The sequence below is a fragment of the Callospermophilus lateralis genome, chromosome 11, assembly GCF_048772815.1.
Source record: "Callospermophilus lateralis isolate mCalLat2 chromosome 11, mCalLat2.hap1, whole genome shotgun sequence".
Classification (NCBI taxonomy): domain Eukaryota; kingdom Metazoa; phylum Chordata; class Mammalia; order Rodentia; family Sciuridae; genus Callospermophilus; species Callospermophilus lateralis.
This window is the reverse complement of record NC_135315.1, coordinates 21123952-21144645: the sequence shown is the minus strand read 5'-3', so window position 1 is coordinate 21144645 and position 20694 is coordinate 21123952. Positions and strand designations below refer to the sequence as shown.

At 39.9% G+C, this 20694-nt stretch overlaps 3 protein-coding genes and 1 pseudogene across 3 annotated transcripts; 1 reads left to right on the top strand and 3 right to left on the bottom strand.

Annotated features, from left to right (window-relative positions):
* Nucleotides 1–922: 922 nt before the first annotated feature.
* On the bottom strand, nt 923–1315 carry LOC143410352 (keratin-associated protein 2-1-like). Its single transcript, XM_076871192.2, has one exon. The coding sequence runs from the start codon at nt 1313–1315 to the stop codon at nt 923–925; it is 393 nt and encodes a 130-aa protein (XP_076727307.2).
* Nucleotides 1316–4666: 3351 nt separating this feature from the next.
* Nucleotides 4667–5083, bottom strand: LOC143410473 (keratin, high-sulfur matrix protein, IIIA3A pseudogene; annotated as a pseudogene).
* A 2516-nt stretch (nt 5084–7599) lies between these two features.
* On the top strand, nt 7600–8918 carry LOC143409524 (dnaJ homolog subfamily B member 6). Its single transcript, XM_076869855.2, has one exon. The coding sequence runs from the start codon at nt 7630–7632 to the stop codon at nt 8353–8355; it is 726 nt and encodes a 241-aa protein (XP_076725970.1). The 5' UTR covers nt 7600–7629; the 3' UTR covers nt 8356–8918.
* Nucleotides 8919–14636: 5718 nt separating this feature from the next.
* Nucleotides 14637–15029, bottom strand: LOC143411002 (keratin-associated protein 2-2-like). Its single transcript, XM_076871860.1, has one exon. The coding sequence runs from the start codon at nt 15027–15029 to the stop codon at nt 14637–14639; it is 393 nt and encodes a 130-aa protein (XP_076727975.1).
* Nucleotides 15030–20694: the final 5665 nt, after the last annotated feature.

Sequence of the window (20694 nt, the reverse complement as noted above, 5' to 3'; positions counted from 1 at the left end):
GAACATAAAGGCAAATAGCCCCAGACAGCAAGTGCAGATATAGTATTCACAAGAGTCGGTGTTGTCAATAACATTCTCAAATCTCAAACACACAAAAGGAGATTCTTTATCCAGGACAGCATTTACACTTGGGCACAAAGAAAAAAGAATGTCAAGATTCCTTCCTTCGGGGCTGGGGATGTGGCTCAAGCGGTAGCATGCTTGCCTGGCATGCGTGCGGCCCGGGTTCGATCCTCAGCACCACATACAAACAAAGATGTTGTGTCTGCCGAAAACTAAGAAATAAATAAATATTAAAAAAAAAAAAAAAAAAGATTCCTTCCTTCTCTAAGCTGCTGGGCCTTTGTGGTATACCAACAGGGATCAGTTCAGTAAACAAATCCTCAGGCCAGAAATTAAGTGTCAACCCAGATTTGGCCTCCTAATGTCCTCCAATGGAGGACAATTCTCAGGTGGCTGATCCTGGAATACTGACTTCCAACTTCCTCATCAGCTACAATGCTCTGTAGTTGCCATGTACCATAATTATGAAAAAAACAAAACAAAACAAAACAAAAAAAACCTACTTAGATTGTTTCAGAAAGCAAATTAAGAAAATTATTCTGCATCGTGCCTTGAAAATCTCTGGATGATGACAATCTAGCAGAAGGAAGTATTACAAAGACCATGATTCTATGCTGAAAGTATTCAGTTTATTAGAAACAGACAACGTGATATAGGAGTTAGGTGAGGGTCCAAAGAGGACAGAGGAGTCTTCATCAGTAATTGGTCTGAAAAGTGCCTTCCCGACACAGCCAGAGCTAGTAGGAAAAGAGGAGGGATGGGCTTCTCAGGAAAATGCAGAGTGGTCTCTCACGATGCCCCAAAGGGCTACAGGATAGACCCACTCATCTCCCGAGGCTCCTTTAGTTATAATAGGCTCTCAGCAGCAAGAGTTGCAGGAGGAGGTCCTGCAGATGGTGCGGCAGGGCGCAGGCTGGCAGCAGTGGGGGCGGCAGCAGGGCGCCTGCACACTGATGGGCTGGCAGCTGGTGGAGGTCCAGCAGCAGGGTCTGCAGACCACGGCCGTGCAGGACGTTGGGCAGCAGGTGATGGGGCGGCAGCAGCCTTCCTGCAGGCCACAGGGGTCGCAGCAGATGGGGCGGCCGGAGGGCTCACAGATGGGGCGCGTGTAGCGGGGCACACAGGTCACAGGGCGGCACACGGTGGTCTGGCAGGACATGGGGCGGCAGCAGCAGGGGTCGCGGTAGCAGCAGGGCTGGCAGCAGCCTCCACAGCTCTGGGAGGAGAAGGAGCCACAGCAGGAGCCGGTCATGGTGGAGTGTGGGCTGGAGTGGTGTTGAGGACTGGAGAGGAGTTGGGTGTTCTCAGGTGTGATGTCTTCTTCCTTCTCTGGGCCCTTTATATACCCTGCCAGGTGCTCATGACCCCAGGACACGTGATCATTTCTTTGTTTTTGTGTATTTCTTCTGAATAAGTTCTCTAGACATCTTTTAGGTGTTTGGGTAGTCATAAAATTCGATTTGTTTCCCTTCTTTAATGGAGATTCATTATATTTTGCTATTTATAGTTCACATAGGAACTTAATGATGGTAACTTCAAAGTCTCCAATTATCTTTAGAATTTGATGATGCTTTTGCCCGTTGATGTTTTGATAGCAGGAAGTAGCTGTCATACCCTTAGGGTTACTAACAGTGGAAGTTAATTAAGTTTTGAGCATTCTTTTCTACTGCAAGCTTTCTGGGGAAACAAGTTGAGAATAATACTATAGAAATATTTTAAAAGCTAAGTTTTTTTTTTTTCTTTTTTTTTTTTCCCCAGTAGGAGAAGGATTTTTGTATCTACTTTTGGAGCATTAGTCCTGTGTCATCAGTAGTTTTTGTCTTAGAAACATGCTCACTGATTTCTGGGCTTAAATCTTTCCAAAGCAAGGTGAATTTCTCCCCCCCCCCCAGGTTATCAAGTGATAGATTCAATTTATTTATTGCATATTGGATATTCTGTCTTTGTTTTCTTTTTCCTGTTAGTTTTGGAAAGTTGCATTTTTTTCAAGGAATTTGTTCATTTCATCCAAATTATCAAAAATATATTTTTTGAGGTCTCAATGTGAATTTTGTTATTTACAATCTTCATTGAATATCATTGAGTTTTAATTATGTTTCAAGCATCACACTTCATGAAACACATGTGTTAGTTTATTCTTCATAACATTCCTTTGAGGCTGGCATTATTTCCCATCTCAGGAATTACATAAGTTACTTGCAAGTATCCAGTTAGTGTTTGAGCCAATGCTTATTCCAGAAATATCTGCAGGAACATTGTAAGCCCACAGAGCTGAACAGTAAGAGGTGGGAACTGCATTCCCAGGTGTTAAGAAATATCTGATTTATTTAAGAATTTTAATAGTGTATTTATTTTAGAGCAATTGTTATTTGTGATATGACTAATTTTTAGAGTCATCTGAAAAGACTATGTGTTTCTGATATCCTCAGGAATTGGAAGAATTATCTGCTGCTCAGCCTTCTGAAAATTTTAAAACACGCCCTAATGAGATAGTATATTTGGGCATAATTAAATAGTCATGGGGCACTAATAGCAAAGCCACCAATATAATGCAAAAATCAAAGAACCTGAGTTAATTCAGATGAAGGTTGCCATCTTCCAATGTGATAAAACGCCTGGGTAGTGACCCCAGGGGAAAGTGATCTCAGGCCCCATCTTGTCTATACCCAGTCTCCAATACCTCCTTGGGTGTGAGGCTTGAGCATATTTCTGCTTACAAAACCAGCTATGATTTTTTATTGTTTCAAACTGTCAGGACTTGTAGGAAAATATTCCCTGAACCACTTTGTAGCCTTTATATCTTGATTTGCTTGGGTCTGACATTTTTTTCTCTACAGCTAGATCCAGGCTTGGAGGTTCACGTTTTTTTCCTTCTTCAGGACCATGTTGCTTTCACAGTCCCTGACAGGCTTACTGGGACTTCCACCAGACACTGTGGTTGACCAGGGCATGGGGTTATCATGGAAAAAAACTCAATAATAATGATGAGTTTGGGAGAAAACAAAGCATTGTCTATCTGAGAAAGCACTCTAAGGTAAGGAAGCCTCTAGAAGCCCAAGAAGGAAAAATCTGAGAGGAGGAAAACAAGTATAGTTAGAGAATTTTAAAAGCACTGATCAAGAACATGTAGAAAGAAATTTGATTTGTAAGCTTATCTATCGGTGAACTCTTTGACCCTTAATAAAGAGAAAATGCTATACTAAAAATGTAAATATTTTGAGTATAGTAGGCTTCTCATTGATAAACTTTTACCACATTTAAAAAAACAAAAACTTTCTACATGAGGTGACTTACTGTATAATTGTAAGAATTCTTGTGTCCAAAATGAGACAAGAGTTGGCATGGGGTGTCATGCCTTTTACTCCTCTGACACCCTTAATATGTATTTCTTCAACAAATAATCCCCAAATATCTTCTATCTGCCAAATATTGTGCAGTTCAGTGGAATCTGGTAGCAGACAAATTCAATCAAGATCCCTGGTCACAGAGCTTACTCACTTGAGTCTTCAACAGGCAGGATGTATGCCTAAGCATGCGAACAGCACATTCCCCAAACTCTTTCAGATTAGATGTGGGGAACTCAAAACATTGAACTCAGGGGAACAATTGTGATTAGTCGTCCTTGCCAGGCTAAATGTGTCTAACAGCAAAACAATATCCAAAATGGATTAATACCTGCCCAGTGCTATTTTTTAAAGAGTAAAATGTATGTCAAGTTCATAGTCAGGATGGTTCCATCCAAAGCTATATATGTCCCTCTTTTCTCAGCAGCAGCAATTTACTGGAAGAAGAGTTGGCCATGGGGGTGCTGTGAGAGCCATGGAGAGAATGGGAGAGTGGATGCTTCAGAGTAGGGCATTCAGGGGTCGGGGTTTCCAAGTACTATTTGACATCCATCACTGCACAATTTTCTATATGGGGAAGCAAATGGAACTGTACCTTAAGCTTCCTTCCCCTTATTATGTGTATAAATCATTTATGAGTCACATTCAGGATCAGAGGCTTGCTGTAGTCCCATGGTTCCCACAAAATTTGTTGTATTGGAAGATGGAGGTACAGCACATGAGATGATCTGAATTATTCGATTTACCATTACCATTACAGACCTTGCCCCTGAACTGTTCCTGTGTTATAGCACAAAATCCTTTCTTTTTTCAAAAGGGGCTTTTGAAGATTAAGAATAATAAAAACAAACATATTTGCTTCCCCAGAAATAAAATTTTATTTATTTTGAACCATGCAAAATTCAAGGCATAAAAATAATATCCTGGAAAAAAAAATACCCCATCTGAGACCCTTGAGATAATGGAAAAAAGATGATGAGTTAGTGGGCTAGAGCTTCATTCCAGAGAAACTTTGATCTTTATTTATGCATTTTAAAAAAATATCCAGGAATTCAAATGATGACAGCTGAGATTTTTCCAAAGTTTGTGAAGAGGGCCAGGATTTGCTGCATAATTATGTAGGAAACTAGGCAGTTACTGTTGAGCTAGGGGTTGAAGAACACATGGTTGGGAAGGCTGCATCTCTCCTCTGATCCTGCAGGAGTGGTGAGAGTTGGTGCATTTTTCTTCACACCAGTTGATGTTATGTGTTGGGCAGCTCAGCAGCAGGAGTTGCAGCAGGGGTTGCAGCAGGAGGTCCTGCAGATGGTGCGGCAGGGCGCAGGCTGGCAGCAGCGGGGCCGGCAGCAGGGCGCCTGCACACTGATGATCTGGCAGTTGGTGGAGGCCCAGCAGCAGGGTCTGCAGACCACGGCCGTGCAGGACGTTGGGCAGCAGGTGATGGGGCGGCAGCAGCCTTCCTGCAGGCCACAAGGGTCGCAGCAGATGGGGCGGCCAGAGGGCTCACAGATGGGGCGCGTGTAGCGGGGCACACAGGTCACAGGGCGGCACACGGTGGTCTGGCAGGACACGGGGCGGCAGCAGCAGGGGTCGCGGTAGCAGCAGGGCTGGCAGCAGCCTCCACAGCTCTGGGAGGAGCAGGAGCCACAGCAGGAGTCACAGCAAGAGCCGGTCATGGTGGAGTGTGGGCTGGAGTGGTGTTGAGGACTTGAGAGGAGTTGGGTGTTCTCAGGTGTGACGTCTTCCTCCCACTTTTGTGTCCTTTATATACCCTGGCCAGGTGCTGATGGCCCTCGGGATACAAGGACGTTTCCTGGAGTTGTGGTTGCCCACTGAAACAAGAACTCTGGATTCAGTTCCTGAAGCAGCAGTTCCAGCCTGGGGTAGGATGATTTCCTTTCCACCTGTCTGCGTTTTTCCTTGAAATGAATAATGATTTGTATCATCAGAAAAAATTGCTTAGCCATCAGCCAATCCTTCCAGACCAGGTCATGTGACTGGTTGAAAGTTTGAAGGACCTCGGGATGTCACACCACACTTTCCTCTTGTTCACCATCTGTGATGAGGCTGTTCATGAATCACAGGCCTAGTTTCTGGTTGACTCTTGAGACAAGGGGCAATTTTCTAAAAGATAAAATGACTCACAAAAGGAGATGTGTATTTGTTCTCCTATGGAAAAAATGATCCTGTGTTTTTGTCAAGGAACATATTACTTCTCCTTGTTTATAAGGAAACAATCACCAAAAATACTAGTGTGATTTGAAAAACAAATAATGTGGGTAGGTCTCTAATTCATAATCAACTTATGTAAACAGTGCTAAACTCTTTCGGGGTAGAGAAAGAGAAATAGAGTGAATTCTGAATAGTTTCCAATCATGTACTAATCACAGATATTAAAAAGGCAATACAAAAGTGGATAAAGTAAATAGAGGAGAAGAACTTTTCATGGATCAATAAGGTCAAATGAAATGAAGATTTTATTTATACTGTCGTTTGAATGCCATTTCCTGATTATAGTCTTGGATATACAATTAAAATTGGAGTTATTCTTGCTTTCTAGATGGGACATAAGCCCTCTCCACTAACTTATTCATGAATCTATTGAAAATATTTATAAAGGAATTTATTATCTTTCTGTAGTAGACACTGGCTGTTGCCAGAGGTTTTGGTTGCATATGAGGTATGAAGGTAGGTTAGAAAAAAAGACAAGGGGAATTAAGTGGGCTCTTGGCTGATAAATAGCTTTGTCTTTTAAAGGCATAGCTAAGAAGAATGAGGATCTAGAAAATAAAGGAGATAAAAGGTAGCATTGTCCCAATTTGGCTGATAGTCTTCAGGCTAAATTTGCCTCTGAGATGTGTTTTGTTTTATGTGCTTATTTTCAATACACTTTTTCATTCACCATATCCCTGATTCTTGAGGTCTCTGAGTTTATGATCCTTCACAATTTTTGGAAGACCATTTAGTTAAATGATTTCTCCAAAGATCTTTGCAACAAAGAGTGGTTCTTTGAAAATATAAGTATGCTTGACAAATTCTTAGCCAAACTAACCAAAAGAAAAAGAAGATCCAAATTAACAAAATTAGAGATGAAAAGAAAGATATCATCACAGACATTTTTGAAATCCAGAGGTGATTAGGAACTATTTGAAAACATATTCCAATAAATTGGAAAGTCTAGAAGATATTGACAAATTTCTGCATACACGTGATCTATCTACATTGAACCAAGAGGATATGGAAAAGCTAAGCAGACAAATATCAAGCAATAAGATTGAAACAATAATAAAAAGCCTTCTAACAGAGAAAAATCTGGAACCAGATGAATTCTCAGCAGAGTTCTACCAGTTCTTTAAAGAATAATTACTGCCAATCCTCCTCAAATTATTCCATGAAGTGAAAAGAGAGGGAACATTCTCAAATTCATTCTATGATGCCAGTGATATCACCCTATGTCAAACAAGATAAAGATATATCCAGGAAAGAAAACTTCAGACCAATTTCCATAATGAACATTGATGCAAAATTTCTTAATTAAATATTAGCAATCAGCATTCAAAAAAACATTAAAAACAATTAGTTAAGTAAATTGTTTTCATCCCACGAATGCAAGGTTGGTTCAATATACACAAATCAATCAATGTCATCTATCACATAAATAGAATTAAGGAGAAAAATTACATGAACATATCAATAGATGCATATACAGCCTTCAACAAAATTCAACACCCATTCATGTTAAAAAACAGTGGAGAAATTAGGGAAAGAAAACTTATCTCAACATAATAAAGACTATATATGATAAATCCAAAGCCAACATCATAATGAATGGAGAAAAACTGAAAGCATTTCATCTAAACTGAGGAACAAGACCAGAATGTCCACTCTCACCACTGCTATTCAATATACTTCTTGAAACTCTAGCCAGAGCAATCAGGCAAAAGAAGGACATTGCAGGGATACAAATAGGTAAAAAAGAAGTTGAATCATCTCTGCTGATGTCATGATCCTGCAGACAGAAGACCCCAGAATTCTAGAGCTATTAAATTAAGCAAAGTAACATGATACAAGATCAACATAAAAAAATCAATAGCGGCCGCTGCCGTCGCCACCAGCGCAGCCGTGCCGCACCGTGAGCAGCCGTGCCGCACCGTGAGCACCCGTCGGTCCGCCCGGTCCCGTCCGCTGCGTCCTCCGAGTTGTTCCAACAATCTGTTAAAACATGGTGGATTACTATGAAGTTCTAGGCGTGCAGAGACATGCCTCACCCGAGGATATCAAAAAGGCATACCGGAAATTTGCACTAAAGTGGCATCCAGATAAAAATCCTGAGAATAAAGAAGAAGCAGAGAGGAAATTCAAACAAGTAGCTGAGGCATATGAGGTGTTATCAGATGCTAAAAAACGGGACATCTATGACAAGTATGGCAAAGAAGGCTTAAATGGTGGAGGTGGAGGTGGAAGTCATTTTGACAGTCCATTTGAGTTTGGCTTCACATTCCGGAACCCAGATGATGTCTTCAGGGACTTTTTTGGTGGAAGGGACCCATTTTCCTTCGACTTCTTTGAAGATACATTTGAAGACTTTTTTGGGAACCGAAGAGGTCCCCGAGGAAGCAGAAACCGAGGTGCAGGCTCATTTTTCTCCGCTTTCAGTGGATTTCCAACATTTGGAGGTGGATTTTCTGCATTTGATACAGGATTTACTTCATTTGGGTCACTAGGTCACGGTGGCCTTACTTCATTCTCTTCTACATCATTTGGTGGCAGCGGGATGGGTAACTTCAAATCAATATCAACTTCTACCAAAATAGTAAATGGGAGAAAAATCACTACAAAAAGAATCGTTGAGAATGGTCAAGAAAGAGTAGAAGTTGAAGAAGACGGCCAGTTAAAGTCCTTAACGATGAATGGTAAGGAGCAGCTGCTACGCTTGGATAACAAGTAATTCAACACACACATTTAACAGAAATGTTAAACTATAACAAGCACCATTTGAGGATTAACAGGAACATTTTTTTGAAGATTTCAGACGAACTCGACTTTCAGTATAATTGTACCTAATCTAAAGTATTTATAAACAGCTCATCGGAGCCCCTATTTGTCATAGACTTTTGAGTTTATTGTTGGGACCACACAATAGGACCATTTTTTTTTGTCTTTAAAATTGTTGTAATCTGTGTATGCACTTTGCTTTTTTATTAAACGTAATCCAAGGTGAGCCTTGACTTTGAGTAGTGCTAGGACAAGATTGTATTCTAACACCAGCATGGATCTGCTTCCCATTGTGTTTGACATGTGAGCCAAGTAGTGTCAGCCTGCTGTGAGCTAACATTGCCAGGATGAGGCTCCTGTAGAAGTAATTTGGTTTTGTTTTTTTTTCAGTATTTAGTAATGAAAGATATTAATGCATTAATGGTAATACATTTCTGGTTTAATATAAATTTAAGGATGTTTTCTAGTTGTGCATGAATGCTGGCAACTTAGTAAAGTTTTGACAATTGTTTAAATATGTAATGTTAAGCTTAGGTTTAAAAATCTGGTAAACTGGGTCTTTGTCATTTGCTTAAAAAAAAAAAGAAAATAAATGTGAAAAAAAAATCAATAGCTTTTCTATACACTAATAGTGAATCTGCTGAGAAAGAAAACAGGAAAACAATTCCATTCCCAATAGCCTCAAAAAATACTTGGGAATAAATCTAATCCACGAGGCGAAAGACCTCTACACTGATAATTATAGAAAACTGAAGAAAGAAATTGAAGAATATCTTAGAAGATGGAAAGACCTACCAGGTTTTTGGATAGGTAGATTTAAAACATTGTCAAAGTGGCCATATTACCAAAAGTGATCTATCTATTCAATGCCATCCCCTTCAAAATATCAATGATATGCTTCACAGAATTAGAAAATAAAAATTGTCCTAAAATTCATTTGGAAGAATACAAGACCCAGACTAATAAAAGAAATACTGAGCAAGAAAGCAAGTCTGGAGGCATCACAATACCTGACCTCAAACTATGCTACAGAGCTATAGTAACAAAACAGCATGTTATTGACACCAAAACAGGATATGAAGACCAGTGGAATAAAATGGAAGACACAGAGACAAATTCACATACAGTCTTCTAATCCTTGACAAAGATGCCAAAAATACACATCGAAGAGAAGATAGTCTGTTTAACAAATGGTGTTGGGAAAACTGGCTACCGATATGTAGAAAAAATGAAACTAGATCTCTCTCTCTCGTTGTATACAAAAATCAACTCAAATTGGGATTACAGTAGAAACACTGTAACTGCTAGAAGAAAGAACAGACTAACACTCTAACATATTGGCACAGGTATAGGCTTCCTTAAGAAGACCCCTAAAACTCGAGAAATCAAACCAAGAATCAATAAGTAGGATCAAATTTTAAAAAGCTCTACACAACAAAGGAGACTATTAAGAGCATGAAGAGAGATCCTATAGAATGGGAGAAAATATTTCCCAGTTACTCTTCCAACAGGGAATTAATATCTAGATTGTATAAAGAACTAAAAAAAACCTTCATAGCCATGAAACAAAATTTCCCAACAATAAAGGAGCAAATGATCTATGCAGGCAATTCTCAAAAGAAACATAGATGGCCAGCAAATGTATAAAAAAAGCTCAGTATCTTTAGCAATTAGGTAAATGCAAATCAAAACGATCCTGAGAGATCATCTCACTCCAGTCACACTGGCAATCATCAAGAACACAAATAGCAGCCAGGTGTGGTGGTGCCTGCCTGTAATCCCAGTGGCTCTGGAGGCTGAGGCAGGAGGACTGAGGATTCAAAGCCAGCCTCAACAACTTAGCAAGATCCTAAGCAACTTAGCAAGACCCTGTACCTAAATAAAGTATAAAAAGGGACTGGGGACATAGCTCAATGTTAAGTGCCCCTTGGGTTCAATCCCCAGTACCAAAAAGGAAAAAAAAAAAAAAGTACAAAACAAATACCAATAGTTGCTGGTGAGGATGTGGGTGTGTGGGGGGTGATGGGAAGGAATACTTTCATATTGTTGATGGTACTGTGAATTAGTACAACCACTTTGGAAAGCCTTTGAAAATTCCTCAAAAGGTTAAAATGAAGCCACAATATGACCCTGCTATCCCACTCCTTATACTTATCCCAAAGTACTAAAATCAGCGTACTACAGTTGTCCATGCAGACCAATGTTTATAGCAGCGCACTGTATAAAAACCGACTTATGGAACCAGGCTAGGTGCCCATCAAGAGATGAATGGATAAAGAAAATGGGACACACACACACACACACACACACACACACGAGTCTTATTCAGCCATAGGGAAGAATGAAATTATATCATTTGCTGGCAAATGGAAAGAACTTGAGAATGTTGTGTCAGAAAGTCCAAGGCTGAATGTCATCTCTCATATATGAACCTGGAAAGAAATAAGGGGAAAAATGTTGGGGGGAATATCACGAAAATTAAATGGGGAACAGTGGAGTGGAGGGAGGATGTCAAGAGAAAGGGAGGAGGGGAAGGTAGAAGAGCCACTTTGGAATGAAATTGGCCAACACTTGCTTTATGCATGTATAAGTATCACAACGAATTCCACTTTTATGTATATCGCTAATGCATCAATTAAAAAAGAGTAAATAAATAGAAGGAAGACCAGTGGAGTAGAGGAAGGGAAGCAGGATGAGGGTAGGGAAAGGGGAAGTTCTGGGGATTGAGGATGAGCCAACTGTACTACATGCATTTATGTTTATGTCAAAATGAACCCCACTATTTGTCTAATTATGATGCACTAATAAAAACAAAGAATCCCATAATGACATTTCTCTTCCCATGGCTCTCTGCTGTGTGGACTCCCTTGCTGTCCCAATTAAGATCTACGTGTGTTGGACAAGAGGTGTGTCCCTGGTCCTTATGGCATGGAATTTTTTTAGTCATATTATTCCAGCTCCACACATTCTGCAAGAGCATTATCACCAGTGGGAGTAATTAAACTTTAACAGCAGTAATAGTTATTGTGGAATTTTTGTGTTTGATTGAAAAAGAATGTAGTGATGGTGACTTTGACAGTGAGACATGCCAACTTAATCGTCTCAGGAGTTTTGTTGTGTCTGGAAATTGCTGGAGGTTGCTGGATGTCAGGGAACTTCTAAATTGTTGAAATAGAACATGCACTCCCTGGGGAATTCACTCTCAGAAATAATCGTAGAAGTATTTCCTAATCATAAGAGTCAGAGATGGGGATGAGGAAGAGGGGAGGGAAAGAACAGAAAGACAAGAAAAGAAAAAGGTCTCAAATTCTTCTCACCATTTAGCAATTTTCTAACTTAGAACAAATGACATATTCTCCTAGCCTCCTCTGTAAAGTGGGCATAGTCTTCAGGGGCTGGTGTTCTTCATGAGCTGGTTTATTATAAAATCCACACAAATATGGAAGACAGAGAGATGGATAACTTTGACTGAAAGGGAGAAACTATTTTAGTTGGAAAATACAGAAAAACAATCTCTAGGGAAGTGGTGGCATTTGTGGATTTTTCCCCCCTGGAATTAAAATATATTTATCTTTTTTTCAGTGGTTTTGGTGTTTATCTGTCTAAAGTCAGGGAAGACTAACACAGGTCATCTTTTGTGATCTCTTTCTCCTTTTTGTTGTTTCATTCCCTTGGATGGTTTGGTGTGAAAGAAAAAAAAAATCTGTCTATTAGATTCACGTATTATATCCAGTTCTTTTTTTTTTCCTGCTGCTAAGTTCTTGCTCATAAATCTTATAATGTAGGACTCATTCTTACGGATTTATGGAGTCAATACTTAAAGACCGCTTTCATCCTGAGACAACCTTAATCTGATACCTAGTCAGATTTTCCTTTTTTTTTTTTTTTTTTGCCTCTTTTGCTATATTTATTGGAAAAATCTATTTCTAACAGTGGATGTGGACTACATTGCAAAAAAAAAAAAAAAAGATTGTTGAAATGTGGTTGGTAAAATCTTCCCCCTAATTCTTTCTGACTCTCAGAAAGATTGAATGTGTAATGGTTACATATTTTTTTTAAATCCAGTTTGATACAGTGATGTGCAGATGTATTGCGAGAACTAAACATGAATGGTATTGGGCACTTAAAATGCCCCAGGTGCTTTATGTGCATAAATTCAGTTAACTTTTTCCAGAAATATGCATTGATTATGTATTAATTTTCCCATTTTTCAGATAGAAAACCTGAGGTTCAGAGAAGTTAATTTATATGACTGCTGAAGTTTTTGCTTAAAGAAATATACCTTTTAGAATTCTTTTTGTGAAGAAAATTCCCTTCCAATTTAGTTTGATTCAATGAGTAGAAATCAAGTACCAGCTGTGTACTGAACTCTGAGCTCAGTACTAAACACCCAAATGAACAAACCACAGTCCTTTCCTTGAAGGCAGATAAATAGATCATTTAGATACAGTGCTTTGTGGGGAGGGAGGTAAGCTCAAGATGCTACCTGAGCATGCGAGGAGCTCCTAACCTAGCTGATGTTTGTACAAGGGTGTGTAGGCACATGTGTGTGTTTGTGTTTGTGCGCGTGCACACATGTATTCATGTGTTTGTGCGGTAGGAGGTTTAAGACATGTCTGCTGGAAATAACTGATCTGAATCTTGGAAATGAATCAGAGTTAGGTAAGTAAAGAAGGTGGAGGGAACAGGTGTAAAAAAGAATATATGAGATAAATGAAAGAACATGAAAAAGAACATAAAAAAACCAAAATCAAAATCAAAAACTCAGGGAATGTCAGATGCCCAGGAACTATGAGAAGTTCAGCGTTGCTTGAGGCAAAGCTTGGTGGGGAGTGAATGGTGAGACAGGGATCTCAGAGGTGAGCAATGGACAGGCCGCAGAGGCACAGAGGTCCTACCTATGTGAGCTGTCAGAGACTAGCTTGGGGTCCCTGTGTGCCCTTCAGATCCTGGCACCAGGATCTGCAGCACCTGCCTGTCCTCCTCACCATCTCTGTCTCCTCTGCTTCTTCCTCTTCTCTTGCTTCCTCGTCCTTGCTTTCCCTCCCTGTCTCCCATCTGTTCTTGAGCCCCTCTCTTCTTTCTTCCTTCAAATCTCCTTTTTATTCCATCCAGAGGAGGCTCTAGACGCCATCCTTTCGCCCTTTTATTTAGAGGCATTTCTCCTCCAAACTGATCCTTGGGATTTCAGCCTAGTAGTGCTGCTTCAATCTCATGTCTGCATTTTTTTTTTCTTAACTGAGAGTGTGTTCATTATTTCTTGTTCTGGCAGAAGTTTTTGGATGACTTCTAGGGCCATGCTTTATTAAACCCTCAAAGTAGCTCAAATCTAGATCTTCCTCTGAGTAAATCACGGTCCTGAAATTCTAATGTGTATGAGAATCACGTGGAAATAATAATAAAAGAGGAACACTAGTGGGTTTCAGCCCGAGATTTTGATTCAGTTTGGAGCCTAAGAGTATGCATTTTAATAAGTGACCCAGGAGATCCTGGTATGGGTGATTTCAAAGTGCATAGACTGTGCTTTGAAAACCACTGCTCCAGGAGCTGTGGTAAGGAGCTGAGAGGAGCCATGCTGGTCAGCTTGTTGCCAGTGGCCACGGTGGGCTTGGCATAGTCTATTTCCACTCCTTCCACCCCTCTTTACTAACAGTGGGTTTACTTAATTGTCTAACTCATTGGAGTGTACGGGATGTGGCTAGCTAATCACTAATGGGGCAGTCCCTGGCCATTGAAGAAGGTCCTCTGTAGCAGTGAATGAATAACTGACCAAGTGGAATCTGTATGGATAAAGTTTCCATTAGGTTGAGCTTTAGTTTCCTTATGCAGATTCTAAAGTCCTGTCCGTCTGTGTGCACTCACTCATCAGCATGCATTAGTGAATGAATCAGGGAGCAGAGTAGTTTGCTATGCCAGGAAAAATTAGTTTATTGACAACAGTGAGCAATGCATTACAGAGGATGATGCCGAGGGTTTGGGCAGCCCAAACAATCAGGTTCAGGATGGGTTTGCAGAGTCCATTTTGGGAACACTTTAAAGGTTGACTGATGTAGATGCCTGGGATTTGGGCAGAGGGTGGTGATGAAAATCCGCTTACATGAGACTGCCTCCAGATGGTAGGATGTAAAACTAACCGTTGTCACCTTTGAAAAAAGTTTTATTTTCTTGCAACTTGATTAAAATGCCCCATAGGTGCTTAGGCTCTGGTGCTTGCTCTGTGGAGACAGCAGGGGCTCAGCAGCAGGAGTTGCAGCAGGAGGTCCTGCAGGTGGTGCGGCAGGGCGCAGGCTGGCAGCAGTGGGGGCGGCAGCAGGGCGCCTGCACACTGATGGGCTGGCAGCTGGTGGAGGTCCAGCAGCAGGGTCTGCAGACCACGGCCGTGCAGGACGTTGGGCAGCAGGTGATGGGGCGGCAGCAGCCTTCCTGCAGGCCACAGGGGTCGCAGCAGATGGGGCGGCCGGAGGGCTCACAGATGGGGCGCGTGTAGCGGGGCACACAGGTCACAGGGCGGCACACGGTGGTCTGGCAGGACACGGGGCGGCAGCAGCAGGGGTCGCGGTAGCAGCAGGGCTGGCAGCAGCCTCCACAGCTCTGGGAGGAGAAGGAGCCACAGCAGGAGCCGGTCATGGTGGAGTGTGGGCTGGAGTGGTGTTGAGGACTGGAGAGGAGTTGGAGGTTCTCAGGTGTGATGCCTTCCTCCTTCTCTGGGCCCTTTATATACCCTGCCAGGTGCTGTGGGACTTCTGGACACACGAGCATTCCTTATTCGTCTCCTGGCCAATGAAGTGAGGAGTTAGCATTGACTAATTTTTTTTTTTTTTTGGCCACCCCTACCTCATACATATTCATGCATATATACCACAAATATTCCTTCCTTTTGTTTGTTTTTAGCAAATTTAGATAATGGATTCAATCCTGATGAATTTGCCTTTGAAATATTTCTAACCCATTAAAGAGAAAAGAATGTGTTTTCTAAACTAGATAGTACCTAATCACTCTGTCTCTTGGCCCTGAGGCTAGCAATTTATTTCTTCCCTTCAAAGAGGCTCAGGATTATCACCCAAGCAGTGACTTGCTTATTATTACACAGGGACACGAAGGTAACAGGTTAATAGCGTCATTCCAGTGCAGACCAATAGGCATCTGCTTCCCAGATGTCTCCTTCCACAACTCACCTAAAGGCAGGCCTGCGGTTTTCCATGTGAGGATGGACCACATGCAATCCCACCACACTGGTTTTGTCACTCTCCCCTGAATGGGATCTGGGCTTCCCTACCCCGGTTGCTGTTGTCTCCTCATTTACCTGGAATGCCCTCCTCCTCCTTTTAATCTGAACTCAACATCTACCCTGTTTGTAAAACCTACTGCAAAGATTCATTGCAATTTTTATCTTTGTCATTTATTTGGGATTAATCCTTGTATCTGTGAAGTCTGGGAAGGGGCTGTAGAGGGTGTATAGGTCTGTCCCCTCATTTTAGAGTGGAGGTTGTAAGGGTTGACTAAGGTCACACAGTGAGCTTGCATTATGAACACTGAGCTCCAAGACTCCTCATTCATCAGTAAGTGGCCTTGACATTGAATTTTTTTTTGCTTACCAGGCTAAGTGAACCAGGGTTTTTATTAAAGTAAGAAGTAAACATCTTCCTTTATTTAAGCAGCATCACTAGAAGTGGTACTGGAAGAGGATAAGAGGAGCATTTGACTCCAGTGTCAGGGAACCAGAAAGCATCTCAGGACTTCCAGGTGGGGTCAGCCCTGGGCTCTGGCTCTCTGGAAGGTCAATAGAGACTTGCTGGACTACTAGTTTCCCTAATGTCAGTCTCAAAGTGTGCAGCTGTGAAATATGTCCTCGTCTAATTCCTTTTAAGTTATTGATACCTTCACCATGTACATTATGCTTTTTGATGGATTCCATCTATGAGTTTCTTGTTTCTGAAGTAGATCTACATTTTCCCTTTGGACCTAAAAAAAGAGAATGCTTTCTAATCAACCCCACTTAAATTCTACAACCCCAAAGGGAAAAAAATAACAGCAGAAATCTTGCAAAACCTCATTCAAATGCTTTTTAAATGTCATTAGTCCTAAAATCACCCCATCTCAAGATTCAAGGGTTTTTGTTTTATTTTTGTCATCAGGAGGGAATCTGTCCCATTTTGCACTTTAGATACCCTGGAAGACATCACAGATGTGAACTATATCAAATTCATTCTCCATCTTTCCTCAGGCCAAGATTTCCTCCTGACTCCTTCATAATATTAGTTGATTTTTACTATAGACAGATAATTATCCAAGATACTGTGTCTAGAATTAAAGGCACTGTTCTTGGCAAAATGCTTTGATAAAAGGATAATATTTTCCTGATTTATTTACACACAGCCTTTTTATTAATGCCCAACTTTCTTTGGACATTTTTGGTCTAGCAATCCTTTGAGCCTTATGTCTTATAACACAGTTTTATGAGGAATTCTATTTTCTTTTACAGCTAGTCTCTTCCTGTAACAGCAGTTTATCTCATCTCCCCTGGATGGTGATTTCATTTGTCAATGATGGATTTCAGCTACCATTTTCCTGCCTACTATGCAAGAACTTCAAGTTACCTTTTATTGAGTACTTCATATGTCCCAGGGATGGTCACAGATGATTCAAATATCTTATCTGATTAATGATCATAATAATCAATAGAGATAGGTATTATTATCTCCATTCTATAGATGAGGAGTCTGGAGCTTAAAGAGATTAATTAATTTGCCCAAGGTCACACAGCTCTAAACACAGTCTAGATTCAAATCAAATCATGTCTGACCTACAACCCTGTGTTTTAACAAACATGCTTACAAATAAATGGTATTATCCTTCAATTTAACATGAATAGGCCAGTTTATACTATTCTTATTGCTTTATTTTATGTATTAATCTACAATTTATTAACCTGTGCTCTATAGAAAATTTATCAAAAATTAAAATATAACTAACCATGGCACATACTCTTTGGCATTTACTCTATTTTTATTTTCTTTGTAGAAAACAATCTGCTTATTTTTGCATACTGACTGATGTATTAAGCTAGTTTCTCATTGCTACCATGGTTTAATGAGCCAGCTCTTGCTTCATGACAAACAACCACAAACTCTCATCACACACAATAATAAGTCTTTATTTCTCGGTCATGTGTCTGCAGGTCAGTTGAGGTTGGCTGGTTAAGGCTGGCCTCCAGGCTGCAGGTCGGTTTGGAGCTTTTTTTTTTTTTGTAATTTGAGTTTCTGTACTTAGCAAATAAAAATACAGGTTCTCAGTTAAATTTGGATTTCAGATAAACAGTAGATAATTTTTATAGCTATGTACCAGTGTAGATGGAGTATACTTACATTTAAAAAGTATTTGTTGTTTATCTTGAAATTCACATTTAATGAGGTGTCCTGTTTGAGCTCTCACCCCTTCCTCCCCTTCTTCTTTCTTCTGTGTTAGATACTATTAGCGAAAAAGAGCACAGCAATTCCAGTCACGCGGGCACATTTCAAGTCTTTGCTTGAGCTGAAAAGAATATTTCTCTTAGCAAAAAGGGAGAGAGAGAAAAAAAAATATTAAAGACTTATCTAGTTTACTGAAGTGGAGAATCAATTATTTTAGTGATCTCTATTGTGAAGTTTGAGAATGTCAAATTAGATCATGTCCAGGGTCTCCATCCGTGTGGGTCACTTTTACTCCTCTTCCCTCCTCTCTTCCTGGTCAGTAAGAAATGTCATTGACTTAACAAGAACCACCTGTTTCTCTATAAGAAGTTCATATTGTTTCTCTCCTACCAATTTATATTTGATTGGGCATTCAATAGAGGAAAAAAAATATACCTATTAAGAATAACACTAATTTTATGAGATAAAATATTGACTTACTCAAATATTTCATTAGCAATATTATTTCATTGCTTAAAATAAAAATAGATTATTTAATGATTGACAAGTGAAATTTTCTCTTGAGAGAAATACGGTTTTGGAACTTGCATTAATATGGGCTCTCCTCTGACTATACAGATGTAAGGATTCTGATATATATTTTTTGGGTACTGGGGATTGAACTCAGGGACACTCAGCCACGGAACCACATCCCCAGCCCTATTTTGTATTGGACTTAAAGACAGGATCTCACTGAATTGCTTAGCACCTCATTTTTGTGGAGGTTGGCTTTGAACGCTTGATCCTCCTGTTTCAGCTTCCCGAGATGCTGGAATTATAGGCATGTGCCACTTGCGCCCCGCTAGGATTCTGATTTTAAAGTAATAAAATTTTTAGCTAAAAGAAAGAAATTCTCAGATTCCCGAATGAAGATGATATCAGCTGCCACTTTGTTCAGTCTGTAATGGACTCAAAACCAGATTCTTCACTCTGAGGGCGTAATGCAACTTTAGATTGAGTCAGTGATGCAGGGCTGGGATTTTAATGTCCTCTCACAGAGACTAATAATATTAAAAAGCTGAGACTTGGGAGGACCTTCTGGCTGAGATAGGAGAACTGGAAACAGAGTTCACTGATCCAGAGAAGACTAATAAATTTTGTTCTTTGAGAGAAATAGCTGAAACAAGAAAATAATTTATATCAATACTAAAACTTATAGCTAACATGGTTTGGGAATCCAATTTTAGACTTCCCTATGTGTGAGAATACCAAGCTTCAAAATCCATTTGTTTCAGGTTAGAGAAATCTCTGGAGCTTCTTGCAATAGCAAATTTGAAACCATTGTTGGGGAAAGCTGGTGGTAGTCCATTTCCTCACATGGGTATCATTATTTATCGTGAGTTAATATTCTACAGGAATTTCTTTTTATTATGGGTTTTGAATGTTCCTTGGGTGTGGGAGTGTCCTTATAACATTTACCAATATATAACCAAAACCTGATTATTGGCCTCAGTTATGTGTGAATAGTATGGCTTCCACTCTGGTTAGTTTGGTGTTACAGTAACCGACATGATTTTCCTCTACCCTTTCACCCATGCAATTGTCTACCACTAGAAACTACATGGTTTGTCTGAATGATAGTGAAAATGATGAGGCTGAAAGCCTCTGCTTGGATATTCCTTAGGGAAATCACGTTTTTGAGAGGGAGGGGGGACATTGGATGTAGTTATTCCATTAGCCCATAGGAAAAGATGAAAAGTTTCATTCTAATTCACGTGCTTACCCTGATCGCTGTTATTGCATTGTATGAATCGATGTGTCATACTTTAAATATCCACTCTCGATATTTTTGAAAATCTAAAAGTGGATGTTTGGTTAAACATTACTTTGGATATGTTGCCCTCCCTAATGTGGATGTGCCTTAGACAATCAATAGAAGACCTGAATAGAATAAATGTCTGTCTGCCTAATAAGGAATGCCTTCTTCCCACTGCCTTGATATCCGTCTTTTCTGCCTCTTTTAGATGAACTCTGAAACCTTGGCTCTTCGTGGGCCTTGAGACTACCCACTTGTGGACTGGAACTACATTGATTCCCCTGGGTTTCCAGTTTGCTAACTGCAGATCTTGGGACTTTTCATACCCCGCAATCATGTGAGCCATCTGGTGAGATCATCCTGTACTTTTCTGCTAATGTACTAACATAAAATTCAATTAAATATTTTCTTTTTGCAGGGAGTGGGTACTGGAGATTGAGACCAGAGGCCCTCAACCACTAAACCACATCCCCAAGCCCTTTCTTATTTCTTTCTTTCTTTTTTTTTTTTTCAATTGGTTGTTCAAACAATGTCTCCCTAAATTGCTGAAGGCCTCTCAAAGTTGCTGAATCTGTCCTTGAACCTTCAATTCTCCTACCTCAGCCTTCGGAACCACTGGGATTACAGACATGCTCCACTTTACCCAGCTAAATATTTTCTAATTTTGAAGCATTTCTAAATTTCTAGAACAAACTCTAGTTGGCTATGATGTATTACTCTTTTTGCATATTGATATTTCATTTATTAGTATTTATTTGGTTTCTGCATCTGTGATCTTCAATAATACAAGCCTATGATTTTCCTTTATCACACTATGCTTGTCTGGTTTTGAAATTATGTTTGTACTTACCTTATAAAAGTGAGTTGAGAAGATTTTTCTTTTTTTTGTATTTTTATTTTTTTTTTTATTTTTCCAGTTTGAATGGAATTGAACTTCTTTTAAGATTTAGTAAACTTACTTCTAAATCAATACGAGACTGGTGCCTACCCCCCCCCACATATCAACATATGTAGAGGGTAAGTTTTGGATCATATACATAGTTTATTTAATGATTATTGTTTTTATGTTTTCTATAAAATTAATTAA

Excerpts from the sequence above, each read along its gene's own strand:
- LOC143410352 (XM_076871192.2), bottom strand. The coding sequence starts at position 1,315 with ATGACCGGCTCCTGCTGTGGCTCCTTCTCCTCCCAGAGCTGTGGAGGC.
- LOC143409524 (XM_076869855.2), top strand. The coding sequence starts at position 7,630 with ATGGTGGATTACTATGAAGTTCTAGGCGTGCAGAGACATGCCTCACCC.
- LOC143411002 (XM_076871860.1), bottom strand. The coding sequence starts at position 15,029 with ATGACCGGCTCCTGCTGTGGCTCCTTCTCCTCCCAGAGCTGTGGAGGC.